At 45.9% G+C, this 15166-nt stretch overlaps 1 protein-coding gene across 21 annotated transcripts in view; it reads right to left on the bottom strand.

The window, feature by feature from the left end:
• Positions 1-15166, bottom strand: part of LOC148648028 (band 4.1-like protein 1) — a 101231-nt gene that overhangs the window by 49799 nt on the left and 36266 nt on the right. For all 21 annotated transcript variants that reach the window (XR_015926796.1, XR_015926797.1, XM_088608138.1 and 18 more), the window contains 2 exons: positions 6182-6321; positions 2681-2854 (listed from right to left, as the gene is read on the bottom strand). Coding sequence is in view for 19 of the 21 variants with exons in the window: in XM_088608138.1 (XP_088464264.1) it covers positions 2681-2854; positions 6182-6304 (297 nt within the window). In the remaining 2 variants the exon portion in view is untranslated. The remainder of the gene's footprint in view (positions 1-2680; positions 2855-6181; positions 6322-15166) is intronic.

The raw sequence follows: 15166 nt of genomic DNA, 5'->3' as shown, positions 1-15166 counted from the left end.
TTGGTGTAAAATAGCAAACAGTTACAATGAATGTGACCTTGTGGGCAAAGCACAGGAAGGTTCCCACTCAAAACCTTTCCAGTTTGATTGCTTCTGGTGGGAATGAAGGGAGAGGTACTGATCCTCCACGACTCCATCTCTTCTTCACTCTTCTCTCTTGGGCTCTCTCGCAATGCTTTCCCCTGCATTTGGATGCCTTCAACAATACCAGAGGATCAGTTCTCGGGGCGTGGAGGGAGGAGGGAGACCAGATGGGTGAAGAACATCGGAGCTGGGGTTTAAAACCGGACTGTGTCAAAACCAGACAGCTGGCAGCCCTAGACAGGGCAGAGGGATGAGAACTCATTGTAGTGTGGTTTGTAAATCAAGAAACCGCCATAGTGTAAAATCAGCTACAGCGCAAAAGGAATCCTCTGGTCAGGTGTTCCACAGCAGCACGCAGTTCAGTGTAGTGCTCAGCAGGACTAAGAGGCACAGAAGAACAACAAGTCAAGCCTTGTGCCTGAACATACACACTGAGCTATTCCAAGTGGAAGTGCACTGTAGTTTGAAGAAAGAGCATTTCCGCATGATGCCGGGGGTAACTTCAGATATTTAGCATTTGTCACAGGCCCGTTAATTAACCCTCACTCGCGACAGTCCCTCGCTGGGAGAGTGACACAAATTGCCAGCCTGCTGCCTGAACACTGCCATTACTCAGCCCTCAGCAGGGCACCGAGAGGGCAGAGCTGATATTGCAGCCCTACAGTACAATCTGCTGAATGGCACAGGAAGAGCAAATTGAGGGGTTTGAGGTCTTGGGGGAGTAGAACAGAGATTCAGTTCTTTATTATTTGTGTTAGTAGAGTATTACAGTAGATTTTTTGTTTCCTTTCAGCAGGAACTGTTAATAACATACCTAATAGGATTGTTATATTGTTTCTGGTGACATAAAAAAAAAGGCTCACAAAAAGCTCTCACAGAACACTGCGTGGGGCAGAGGAGAGAGTTTAGCATTCATTCCAAGAGTGTATCTCTGAAGCACAGACAGAGTGGTAGCAATCAGAACTAACATGGTAGTGTCAGGCTGCTAAATGACACTTCAGACTGTGCTTCTCCACACAGACAGGCTTCAGGCAGCATAAGGCCTCACACACGTTTTTATTTTCTCTTGTTTGTAACCTTATCATCTTCCCATTAACACAAACACACAAAACCACAGTACTCCATTGATACCCTGCACAATGGTAAAAGAAGAGATTCCCCCAAATCCTGCTGCGTACAGTATTTGTTTTTGCTCACGTGCATCTTGGGGAGGGGTTGAAGATGAAGATGGAACAGACAACCTCTGCAAAGTCTATTTCAGGTCCAATGAGAAAATGGAGACAGCTGGTAATGGAATAACGCATCGCTCTTCACAAAGGCAGTGTAGGGGGAGAGCCTTGACACGAATGCTTTCTCGCTCAGTCCAGTTCTGTTCTGTTCGGGTTCTGTTTCGATGACGCTGTGTCCGCGGGGCCCACTTCGGCTCCAGGCTTCAGCACCTGAGTTCCACTGCCGCCATGGCAACCTTAGCTGCTCCCCGACCACAGAAGGGTCCCAGGAGACTGTCCGAGTCCTGAGAGCTTTATGAAGGTGCGCTGCTATGATCTGATCTTGCCTCAAAGAGTCAAGGAATCCAGCAGGCTTCATTTCCTACCTAACACATCCAACATCACCGAGGATAAAAAAGCAATGATGCCAGAGAAACTAATAGATCTACTGTAAGCTGGCAGCACGTGACAAGCAGACTAGATTCCTCATCTGCAGGACCATGCTTTCAGTGTCCTCTTACCAAACTCATTTTCACCTCTGTCATTGCCAGTGCTGACCTATGATACTCTTTTGCAGCACTGCATGGGGGCATCCCTACCAGAGTCTGAGGGGGACCCTTGTGTGGCGACACTTAGGAGAGATCTGCCCAATTAGGTACCGTCAACTCAAACAGCACCACCCACGTGAAACAAGGAAGGACACCTCCGTGCAGACAAGCCGGGCTCCACTCCGTCAGCAGGCACACCAGCGGGACTCTGAACGGGCTCCACTCGTGCGCAAAGGGAGAGACAGCAGACCTTCCTGGGTCATGAACTCTGCTGCCTTTCCAATCAGCCTTTCCTCTTCCTGTTTCAGCTGGACAAATTCCACCAGGCTTGTTTAAGAGAGCGGCTTGCAACACACTCTCTAATGTAGCCTAACTGACAGCCTGCGTATTTTACCGCTCTGATTGAACCTTGTTCTTTGTTGCTCTGAACATGTGTGAGCTCTCTGGCTGTTTTTTGGTGTTTCGTCATGCTTTCCAAATTACGCACTGACATTGCCATACAAGACTATATCTTGCTTCATCACACCTCTAGGCCTTATTTCATTATGATTTGCCCAGTCCTTATTATATTTTGCTAAAATAGAGTACCACCGGAAAGTAGAATGAGAGCACGCTGGTTTTGTGACCCATAGCTACAGAGGTCACTTCCATGTTCCCGAATCGGGATGAACAATTGCTTCACAGAGGCCTGCGGCTGGTGAGTTTGCCAATTGCACTGTGTTACTTCAGAAAAGCCAAGAAGTTCCAGCTACAATTCTTGAAAAAATGTCATTTGAAAATGTAGTCAATAAGCCAACGTCATCTCAACAACGTTCTGGTATCTATCGACCCAGCACTTACCTCGATCTCGTCTTCATACTCGGAGCTGTCGAGCAGAGTCACCTTGAAGAGAACAGTTTTGGGCCTTTTGGAGGTCTTCTGAGGGGATTTGGGGGCTTTGCTGGGAGTTGTTTTCTCCGAGGCTTCATCTGTATCCCGGTGGTCTTTGTCATCCAGATGTTTGGCGTCATGATCCTTTGGAAGAAAGGTGAGGACTGTCACACCCTAATCAAGATGACACTTGTGCTACATCAGCAAGCAAAGTTATTCCATTCCAAGTGGAACTGAAGAAAACTGAAGTTTGCCGCTCCTCATTTTCAAAATGACTACTAATCTAATTAAGTTCATTTAGAGGCTCATACGTGTTATCAGACTAATTTCTACTTCTGTCGGTAAGACTGTGCAATGTTGTAGTTATGCTATGTTTTTACTGTTTTTTCATTTGTATTGTCAGTTCAGTTTATTATAGGGCTTTATCAAATTTTACTAATCGTTTTAACCTAATGATACAGTGTGCTACAGGAAAAGAGACAGGAGTAACATCTGGATTACTGGCTGACTGATGCTATGAAACATCTGGTGAGAACTGCCAGACAAGGAGAGTGACATCTGGTCAGCATCTCCCTCGAAAACTCTGGATTCAACTCGAATGTCAAAATATGAGGGAACTCTCTGGATTCATTTAAACCAGAGAAACACTGAAACATTCCCTCCCTCCAAAAACGTTTGCAAATGCTTAAACCCCTCTGACTCGCAAAAAGAATACAATATATTCACAAAGAGCAGAATCACATAAAGGAAGTACTGTGCTCAGTTGCAGAAAAGATCTAGAAAACAGAAGAAACAAGCACACCTGCATTCTACTGATTCTAATGTAAAATCCATTCATTTCTAATCCAGATGCCCCTGCGATAAACAGGTGACCTGTGCTTCGAGAATGAGCTCCAGGTGGCCGAGACCCTTGCCAGGAATGACAGTCTTTAAGATAATGGAATGATGGTTGGATATAGTCCAGATGATATACAGATGTCAGACAGTAATAATATTTTAATTTATGAGCACTTTTCAAGAAACTCAAAAGCGCCGTACAATTGCTCACATGCTGTATAATGCACAACAGAAGCAAAATAAAAGTGAAAAGGCACAGCAGACTGACTTATTGGAACCAGAAGTAAAATAAATTATACATTAAAAGGCTTTAGAGAAAAGACAGGTCTTTAAGCCAGTCTTGAAAACGTTGACAGTCACAGAATCTCTAATGGATTGGGGGCAGTGAGCTCCACAGATGTGGTGCTGCACACTAGAAAGCTGTATCTTTCATTGTGTGAAGCCTGGTCCTTTGCAGATAAAGAAGGCTTGAATTAGCAGATCCCAGACTAAGAGCTGAATTACACCTATGCAATTATTTTTGAGTCTAATAAGTGTGCAGAAGAAACTTAGAAAGGACCCTGTGCAATTTCCAGAATAGGGGAGAAACACTTTTAAGAAAAACTTTTCAGTAGTGTACACTTAATTATATAAGATTTTATTGAGGGATTTTTTTATGGACACACAGCACTCCTGTACATTTAGACAGAATGCAAACAAAAAAACTGAGAAGAAAGAAAAACATTGCACATTGCTCCATTACAAAAAATAAGAAAATAGTATTTGTCACGATCGCTACTCCTCCTCTTAAGGGTGCTCCAGCCCTTCCTTGTTTTGCCCCATTACCTGCACCTGTTTCTTATTTCCATTCCACCTTAAAAGCCAGACGCAGACGTCACTCCTGGTTCCTCATTGAATCCCGCTTCGTGAGTGTCTGGGTCCGTTATGGTTTTAACCTTCTGTTCCCGATTCCCCATGCCGGTCCCGACCCGGTTCATGGTTTTATTTCCTGGATGGATCCCCTGGCCTTGGACTCTACCTTCTGTCTTGAATGACCCGTTTGGATTAACTCATGGATAGTTCGCCCCGGATTCACTCCCCCTGGACACCTGCACCCCTTGACAACGCCCCCTGTCTCCATACCCTCTCCTGCATGACTTTTTCCTAGCGTTTCCACACTCCCTTCCGGATCGTGTCGTCTGCATAGGGCCGGGAAAGAACTGTTCGTGACAGTGTTGTGTAGTTTAGTAAACTAGATATGCTACAACACTTTTAAAAAAAGCAAACATAAACAAGAACCAAAAGAAAGAAGAAAAAGAGCAAAACAACAACAACGAAAATAACCAACCAATAAGGAATAAAGAAAAAAAAAACTACAGAAAGTACAGGAGCACAGGTGTCCGTGTCACAGCAGGGCAGCGCCAAAGAAAGGCATTTAAACAGTATTTTAGCACCAGATAGACAAGTGCAAGGAAGCAAATGTTACACAAACGGACGAAATACCATTGTGACATTGGGACCATAAGTTTCCAATGAAAACACAGGGTTAATAACAACACTGAAGTCATCAGCTTGGCAAAGCTGTTGTGAGCCTATGGCACAGTTTAGACTTAAAGTTCTGTTGCATCCGTGTCTCAGTGGCAGACTGGCACCTGTAAAGTACCGAAACCACAGCAGTGCTAGATTTGACCTGGAAATAAATCTGAACAAAGAGACGCCGTGAAAATCTGAAGAAGTAAAGGTCCTAGCACAGCGCCTTGAGGGCCACCTTGACAAAGCTGAACAACTTCATTTTTAATACCGTAAAGATCTGCAAACTGGCTCCTGGTAGCAAAACAGAAGCCAAGCCAACAAGGTACAAATGATCCCTAAGACAATTTTCGGTCTGATCCAGCTGGGATTGACGGTTTCAAAAGCTGAAGAAGCAGAAGACTAATCGATTGTCTTAAGGACAGTGTCAGTGCTGCACCTTTATCTGAACCCTGACTGCAAATAACAGAGTTCACTAGATTGCAATTGACCTGCCACTGCTTGTTCTATAGGATAGCTTTTACAGAAAAGGCAAACTGATGGCACTTGTACTTGGGGTATCCGGCTGAGTTGTACATATACAGGCATGACACCAGCAGACGTTAAGCTGACAGGAACTAGACCAAATTTCAGAGTCTCATTGAGTCTCTGTATTAAGTTATTCATCCGTGCACAAGGGAATGTTGCTGGGAAATCTAGAGTTGACTAGGAAAATTACATCTGGTCTCATTTTAGCAACCAACTTAGACACAATAAGCAGCAACAACAGCAGTTAAAGGAAATGCACACCTGCAGGAGAGCACAGAGATGTTATGACTGCAGGAGGTGAGGTCAGGAACTGGGGAATTAATATAATGTATTGTGTTGCCTTCCTCAGTTGAGAGAGGGACGTATTCAGGAAAGTCTTTGTAGCTGGTTCGAGTATTTCACTGATGATTGAGAAGAGGACTGAAGGATCACTGCACCCCCTTTCAGCAAGACTAGAACAAGTATAACACAAGACTAATACATGGATAGAGAGGACACTCAATTCAGTATTTCGTCAGCAGTGCTCACTGTCAACTGTGAGGACCACCTGAGGTACAAAGACACAATCTCTCCCAGATGCTCTTGGTAAGACGTTACCTGCTTGGCCTTCTTGCCATCAGCATTTGCAGTGTCCTGTGAGCTCATCGTCGCCCCCTTCTGCTGAGGAGGCTCTTCCGCCGCGTTCTTCACCTCCGACTCCGATCCCGTCTCCGTTGTCATAGTAAGCGCCTGCTATCCTGAGACAGGGTGGGAAAAAAAAAACGTTTCGAGAGAAAAGGCAAGGTTCAGCCAGTGCACAACAAAGAGGCATCAGCTCTGACACAAACAGAATTCATTCATATAAATATTGTGTTATTTGGTTTGGTTCTGAAAGTGTCTGCCACAAATCTGAACTCTTCCTCTGTGTCTTTTACTTGTGTTACCTTTTCCCCTCAGCTGACTGCACAGGCACCTGAGGTGCAGGTCTGAATATCCTTACAACTCTCCAGATTTTCTGGCTTTGCCTGGCAGGTTAAGCATCAGCCCCTGTGTCCCACAGGTGATGAGGCACAGCACAAAACCCTTGAGAGGAAGAAACGAACTGTAGAGGAGACACAGCAGAGGAGAATAGCCTGAATCCTTCAGCTTTTCCTAGATGTGCTGGGATGTGCTTTCAGCCTATCAAGAACTCGCAATAATGAACAGAATAACCCAAGCTGACAAGCTGTAGTACAGAATGTTTAAAACAACGGAATGCAAATGCAAATGGAATTAGCTGAAAAATGCGTTTTTTTCAGTGTCACTCCTACTGAAAGATTATGACGGCAACTTTCCACAGCATTTTGAATTTAAGCTCATCTAAGTCATACCTGACACATTCTTCGCCTCGCAGTCTTTGTCCCTAAAGGGTTTTGTTCCCTGACTCCTCTGCTGTGTTTAAAGACTGCGCTTATTATGACTTCATTGTGCCCTATTTCATATTATTCTGATTTTACCTGATTTCACCAGATTTTACCTCTTCTGTAATCCAGGATGAACATTACATTGGCAGCTTTCTAAAGGTGTTTTTTTTTTCTCACAAAATAGGCTGCCCCTCTCGAGGGTGAGACTGCAATATCCCTGTCAGCAGCACTTGACTGGCTCCCCACCTCTAATTAAACACATCTACAGCAGGTATCATCTGTGGCGACGCAAAGCTCTCTCTCTCCCTCTCTCTCTGTTTCAGCATGCCACGTGATTCCATTGTCTCCGCAGTGCACTGGCACACAGAGACAACGAGCAAATTCAAAACGATAAGAATGTGGCAGGAACAGATCCCTATCTGTCGGACGTGGATTTCCAAGCCGCCAATACGGATTCTTCATCGACAACGATAAAAAACCCCAGACAGCAACAAAAGGCAAATTAGACTTTCTCCTTCTGTATCTGTTATTGGGATGCACAACTAAGATGCGATCTGCAAGTGTGCATTGTGTCGCTTCATCTGAGAAAGCACAGCATCCCCCCCTGAAAGAAAAAAACAAGGCAAGCAGAAAGGAGGGGAGGAGGAGATGAAGAATTGAAAGCAAGATAAAGAGATGGAAAAACAGAACTACTCTGCTGGCAGGTTCAGCAGAGCGACTCGCCACGTTCTTCTGGGGATAAGTGGGAGTGTGGGGGTGTAGGAAAGTGCTCGTTACCAGCGCTGTCTTTTACCTCACATATAAATATTCACAATCTTCAACCCATAACAAAGGACACGATCGCACCAGGCAATATCCCGGCAGGGTGGGACACATCCCAGTTCAGCACTGCAGGTCATTCCCTGGACTACTGCACCAAATTCACACTGGCCGTGTAAACTGCAGATTTCCTACAGTAACTCTGTCCACCTTTGGGCCAATTCCCTCTGCCATGACAGGAGTTTTTAAAAGACTTGCACACGCCAAGAAAAACTCTTCGCAAAGGGTCGTTCTAGTCTAGTCCATTTGAATGAGAGGTCAATTGGGCCTTCTAGACCAGAAGCCCTGAAGACGTTAATCATAACAACTCTGTTCGCCAAATGGCTGAAAGACTTTAAAACTGGCCCCGGTATTTAAGACTGTGGGACAAATGAATCCATTTCAGCCCAGGACGTAGGGTTGTTTTACTGCTTACAGATGAGAATACGCTGCTTACCATTTAATTATAAGAGCACAGAAACCAGGACAGAACCTCCTTTCATTAGAAATAAAAGGAAAAATGATTTTTTCATGATGAAATGCGTGGTGTCTGCCTGCTCTAGGGCTAATTTTCTCCCACTGTCAAGTTCAACTGAGCTCATCTGGTGGTGGGCTGTAATATATATAATTTCGCTTCAGCTATTGAAATCAGAATATTACCAAGCATCCAGCCTTCGCTGTAGACGAGGTCACTGTGGGGGCTAGCGACCAGACTCCAGCATCCAAGCCTCTTCACTATTTATTGTGTCAAATACATTCCATTCCATTACATCCTAGAAGATTGTTTTTAAGGGCTGCCGACTATCTGATGAAAATAAAAACTGATGGGATTTTCCCTTTCTTTCACCACCAAAGAGAATGCATACACTTTTTTAAATGATTCTGTTTGAAGATACAGTACATTTTTCTTCAGAGCACGTAACATGTTTTTAATTCTTTTTTAACAAATCCTTTCAGATGTCTGTTCTTGATCATTTGCAGATCTGATACACAGCATACACTTAATTTTACAGGAAAGAACAGCCGCCTGTGACTAAGCTGGAAATCGGTTTACTTCATGTATAATTGCACACAGTCATTCCCTTCCACTGGGTTGACAATACAGGCAGTTGGTTGATCACTCCACACATACTGCTCCTTGTTGCTCCAGTTACTCAGCACCCACACAACACAACCCCCACATCCACAGGCAAATTTCACTCCGGCACAAACACACAATTCTGTTTTGTGATGACGGGCTGGGCCGTGGGCTGGCGGTATCGAGGCAAGATTGGAAAAAGTTAAAAACATGCGAGATGAAAGGTTTAATGTCCTTTCAAAGACACAGAGAGCAGTGTAGGCTAGGAGACTGAATTAATTTGATTGAAGCGGAGGGACTGCAGGGTGAAGCACACCGGTCATGGCTGCTAACGAAGGAGATGGACAGAGCAGCTCACATGTCACCACAACTGACATCGGACTCGCCTCTCTCTCAGACACAGAGGAGCAGTTTGAAGAAGTCAGTAACTGTCCAGTGACTGTAGATAGCGCAAGATCTCATGACATCCCTACTCTCCCAACGAAAGAATCTCACTATAAAACTGCATGGCTACAACACTACTCAGTTAACTGGAGTCAAGTTACAAACCCTAATATTAATTAGGGTTTGCAGTGAGGACCTATCCTACAGATTTCTTACACTGCACTGAGGTGCGCTCCTCCGTCATGCCTCACACGTGTCTTTCAGGCCACTCCTGAACACTGTGACTCAGAAAGCATCCAGTCCTGTGTGCTAGAACTACAGCGCTCAGCCCAGTGTGACTGATGGCTGTCAGCGGATGTCTGATGCTCCTCCGGGGCGTGTCGGGCAGCTGCTGCAGCAGCGCCAGGAGAAGGAAATCGCCGGGGCGACAGGCACACTCTGGGGAAGCTCTCGACATCAGAGAAGCTCGTGGATTGAGGCATCTCTGATCCGCCTGGATTCAGACGAGCAATATTCCCGGTGTTTTTCCTGCTTAAGTCAAAAATAAAAAAAAGACCATAAACGGTCCTTTCTATTGTATTCCCTTGTCGTACCGTTTCTTTCTTTCTCCCCTCTCTCTCTTTCTCTCTCTCTCCCTTCACGCTGATAAAAGCCTCTACTCTGCCCCCCAGCCCTGACTGGCTAGGAACAGAGGATTCGGTTGCCATGGAGACCACTCTGCATTTCAAACACTTTTCTGGCACAATGTGACTGCGAGGGGCCTGTCGGGAGGTGGTGGTGCGTGGGGGGGGCTTCCTGTCATGAGCAATGAGCAGTACAGCAAGAGCTGCTGCCCAAGATTAGTATTCCATTGCACCACAGTCCTAATACCCCCCCGTCCCCAGCACCCAGCAGGCCTCTAGTAAGGACTCTGGGCCTTTCACTGACCCTGGTCCCCTTCCCAGCCTCCTCTGTCACAGCTCTGCTGCCCACTGTGCCGGAACCTGAGATTCTCAAAGGGCAGCGTTTACTCCCGGCAGCTGCCTGTTTTTTACTCCACTGTGGGGCAATGTTATCTCCTGCCAAAGCCTCCTTGCTTTTCAATTTGCTGTGAAAACAAACCGGTGCTGTTCTGCAAGAAACACGAGTAAAATATACATTTTGTTAAACAGCGCAGTGAAAATCTACGGGTCAGTTCTTGCTTATCTGAATACAGTCAGGAGGGAAATTGAGTTTTGATCAATGTGGACACAGCAGATACTAACGTCAGGTTCTACAGAGTGGCTTCATAGATCCAACCGCAGTCTTTAGCTGCTTTGTGTTTGTTTCTGAGCACAGAGGGCGGACTGTGGTAATTTGGAGCCGGGTGTGTTAGAAATGAGCCTCCTGTGGAATCGCATATCCCCCCAGTCAGTGGCCCAGTGTCTTCCGTCCCATTCCAGCTGCAGCACGATGCGGAGGCTGACAAAACGCAGCCCTGACGATTGATCTGAGCCGAGCAGCGAGGCGTGGCACAAACAGGATGTGGCGAGGGGACGTGACGCCCCAGCGAGCTGGAGTTGTCCAGCAGTCCGGGCTGTCGGGCTGTGAATCTGCCCCACAGGCAGGGTCGTGCAGAGCCAGGCTACACCGAGAGCAAACCTCCAGCCCCTTGTAGCTTCTGCAAGGTTTTAGAAATATCAGGAAACTGGAAAAACCCATATTCTTAATACAGGGGGGGGGAAGAAAACAAGTGCTGCCTTCTCTTTCTTTATTTATTGATCTTTTGCGAAACTGGTAGGAGATAAAGAGAAGGTGATGGGCAAGTCAGAGCTGAGAAACGTCCCAGCCCTGCCTTCACCCTAGGCCAAAAAAAGCCCCAAGAAAAAAGTACAGCAGAAAGAAAAGCTAAAACACCAGACATATTACAAGTCACAGCAGACTGCAGTTTCAGCCCCCTGATATAAATGCTTACTGAAATATATGTGTGGCAGTTCTGGTTCCTCGAACACTTTTATCGTAACTTTCACAACGTTTCTGTTTGTGTCTCAGTGTCTCTCGTGACTTAGCCAGTCTCCCACAGCGCCTTTCCATACATTACTGGCGTGCTGCCACAGGACAGAGACTTGTTCAGAACAAGGGTGGTGTTCCGGCGGATTTGAACAGGTCGTGCTCTTAACAGGCAAGACACATCCAGACAACTACACAACCAAAAGTACTCAGCTCTCTTCCTTGTCAAAACTTGTCATCCACACAGGACCGGTTGAAATCAATGTTCCCAAACAGCCATTCTTCCAGGTAGCTGGCTCCGCAGGTGGGTGGGCAATTTAAGAAATAACCTGAAACCTTTTACTGTTGTTGTTTTCAGAACTGTTCATTACCTGCTGTCCGACTTTCCACCCACAGCTTTAAGAAATGAGTTAGACGATGGAATTTACTATGATATCTGTAGAACTACATTCAAAGCTCACTGCAGTAACAAACAATGTGATTTAGAAGCCAAAATACACGCTGTCTTGTTGCACTGTTACAATTGGCCTGACCAGCACCACTGAAAATGTTAAAATATTCCTTATATTGTCACTCACAAATTTCCCATATTTCTGCTTTTTATTCACATTCCAACATGAGACATCCGTTCCAGTGTTTTGTCTTTTGAATTCAACACACTGCATAAATATAACAGCCAACTTTACAATCTGCCTCAGATGGTGTCCAACTCTATAAAAACAAAAGTTACAGCAGCATAAGTCATCCCAACAAAATCATCTACAAAAACACTGACAGTTCTTCCATGATGCTGTGACGACACATTGGGGTTGAGCAGTGGTACTGTGGGTAAGGCTCTGCCCCTGTGGCTGGAAGGTTGCTGGTTCAAATCCTGCGGCCAGCAAAGGAATCTTACTCCATTGGGGCCCTGACCCCTGACCCCAAGCTTCTCTCCTTATCTGTGTCTCATGGAGAGCAAACTATGGTACACAAAAAGATGAATTCCTTATGCAAGAAATTGTATATGGCTAATAAAGTTATCTTATCTTACATCCAGCAGAAAACAGGTGGGAGCAGGAGCTGAGAGAACAGGCCCTGCCTGGGTTGAAGAAGTATTCTGGTCAGGCTCTGTTTGTTTCAGATCAGACAAGCAAAGCAGAGAGTAAGGGGGCATAAAAAGCTTCAAGATGGCATTTGAAACTGAACATGCCAGCGTTAAGAGTGAAACCACTTAGCAACGTTGTGCGTCTTTACAGTAAATACTGATCGAGGGCTAACACCCGCAGTCAGTTCCTCTCCTTGGAATAGATCTTCTGAGGCGAGCTGCAGGCAGCTCCACACTCGGAGTCCTGCACTGCTGAGGGCCAGTCTTGTAGGCTCTGCCGACAGAACAAAGACCCACTGATTCAGGTCACCCAGCAGGCCGCCTCCACCCTCACCCGCCCACAGACGAACGGCTGCCTCCCTGCAGGACTCTCCCGAGTCCCATGGCTGGCCGAACAATCTGTGCTTTCAGCCCTGCAAATGTGCACCATCAATATTGCAGGAGCTGCTGTAGGGAGCCTCCTAGTCAAGAGCGAACCCTACTGCTTTCAGCCACATGGGCTTCTGCAGTCCTTGGCACTCGCCTTGTGCTATAGCTGCATCCACAGGCTCCGATAACTCGCATTTGAAACAAGCGAGTGTCAAATTTATTAGGCGTAATGTGAAATGTTTGTGAAACGAAGCTTATTTCATTCCTAACATTCCCTCTAAGTTTACAGACTTACAAAGGCAATCATTCTAATTCAACTAATTATATTTGTGTCTGTAAATTACTGAGAAAGTGTAGGCCGATTTCTATTAGTACCACAGCTGAAGGGCAGAAAGGCCCTCAGTCCCACTTCTCCAATCCACACCGTCTTCCATTGGTTACAGCAGTGAGCACAAAGCCTTACCGTCTTGATCAGTCTCTCATTTCTACTCTCTCCTGCCTGAAACTCCCATCTTCCCCTGTCTTGGCCTGAAGAATCAGTGTTTTTATTACCCAAGTCCCATGGCCTGAACTAAACCATAAGGTCAAATCCCCCTAAATAAAACGCTAAAAAGCTTCTACCACTGAGTCTTGTGCACCTTTGTCTCTGCATTTACCTTTAAATTTACCCAGGTGGGAAGATATGCAATTACACTCGAATACCAGCATAATACTAAACAGCAGTTTTGTTTAGCGAGGAGGAATGGGCAGTCTAAAGCAATACAGGGAGCCTCTACACACAATGAAAACGGTCTATAGTCTTGCCTTGAGAACAGCCTGTAGTGACAGGGCTAACAGTTGAGCCAATGACAATGAGAAAGAGAATGAGGTGACGCCTGTGATACAGGCCTGGGACAGCGGCTCCTCTCCTAGTCCCTGTTGGGAGAGGAAAAAGCTCCTCTCTGCCGGGAGTCTCTCTGCCAGCCACAGTGCAGAGATTGTCCGGACTTTAGGATGAGAACCTGCACAGAGGCAGAGGGTCCTCTGGACTGAACCCCATGCAGTGAAAACGGATACAGTTTAAGAACGCAGCCTTAAGAAGCCAAAATAGTTAAGGTTTTGAAATACTACTACTATTGATAGAAATAAATAGTAGTTATTAATGTTCCTCATCGGCTGAATGAAGTGCACACAGCCATTTGTACCGCTCGGTCCTGGACCACATTTTATGGCCTCCTCAAGACCCCTGTTTAAGCAACACCTCAGCTCTCAAATGAGTGTTTCACTGAATTCATGTAAGTCTCCATTTGGTAATGGAATTAACCTGTTTCACATATTCAGCTGTAATTAAATGGCTAAAAACAATGGCTGCGCATCCACACTCATTATATGCTTGCTACTGTTATGGTAGTTTAAATTCTTTTGTATTTTTTTCTTTTGTTTTTGTGTCTCTCTTGCATTGCACCTTCTCTAGTAGCTTCATTGTACTTTCCTATGGTGTAATTTTATGGTGCTGGCTCTTGTAATAACTATATTACTGTTCCCTTTTATACCTGCACTTACAGTAAATCTTTATTATGAACCGTGTGTCACCTTGGAAAATGACATCTGCTAAGAAAACAGTAATAAATCCCCTTTCTTTTTATAGAATAAGCGAGCTGTGCTACTTGATTGCTCTCCCTCCCTTTGCTATCTGGAGAACACCGCACCTCTCTCTAGCTGTGACCAGATGTTCCTGTTCTTCTGCTTGTTAGATTTCAGACTGCAAGCCCAGGTGTGCTGCAACAGAGCACCCAGTCCCCCTGATTTCAGACTGCAAGCCCATGTGTGCTGCAACAGAGCTCCCAATACCCCTGATTTCAGACTGCAAACCCAGGTGCGCTGCAACAGAGCTCCCAATACCCCTGATTTCAGACTGCAAGCCCAGGTGCGCTGCAACAGAGCTCCCAATACCCCTGATTTCAGACTGCAAGCACAGGTGTGCTGCAGCAGAGCACCCAATACCCCTGATTTCAGACTGCAAGCCAAGGTGTGCTGCAACAGAGCTCCCAATACCCCTGATTTCAGACTGCAAGCCCAGGTGCGCTGCAACAGAGCTCCCAATACCCCTGATTTCAGACTGCAAACCCAGGTGTGCTGCAACATAGGCCCCAGTACCCCTGATTTCAGACTGCAAGCCCAGGTGTGCTGCAACATAGGCCCCAGTACCCCTGATTTCAGACTGCAAGCCCAGGTGTGCTGCAACATAGGCCCCAGTCCCCCTGATTTCTGACTTCAAACCCCTGTGTCATACAACAGAGCACCCAGTCCCCCTGATTTCAGACTACAAGCCCATGTGTCATACAACAGAGCTCCCAATACCCCTGATTTCAGACTACAAGCCCATGTGTCATACAACAGAGCTCCCAATACCCCTGATTTCAGACTGCAAGCCCAGGTGTGCTGCAACATAGCCCCCAGTACCCCTGATTTCAGACTGCAAACCCAGGTGCGCTGCAACATAGCCCCCAGTACCCCTGATTTCAGACTGCAAGCCCAGG

The sequence above is a fragment of the Lepisosteus platostomus genome, chromosome 15 (assembly GCF_059453375.1).
Source record: "Lepisosteus platostomus isolate fLepPlt1 chromosome 15, fLepPlt1.hap1, whole genome shotgun sequence".
Lineage (NCBI taxonomy): Eukaryota > Metazoa > Chordata > Actinopteri > Semionotiformes > Lepisosteidae > Lepisosteus > Lepisosteus platostomus.
Note: the sequence above shows the minus strand (reverse complement) of the source record. Positions and strands in the feature narration are given on the sequence as shown.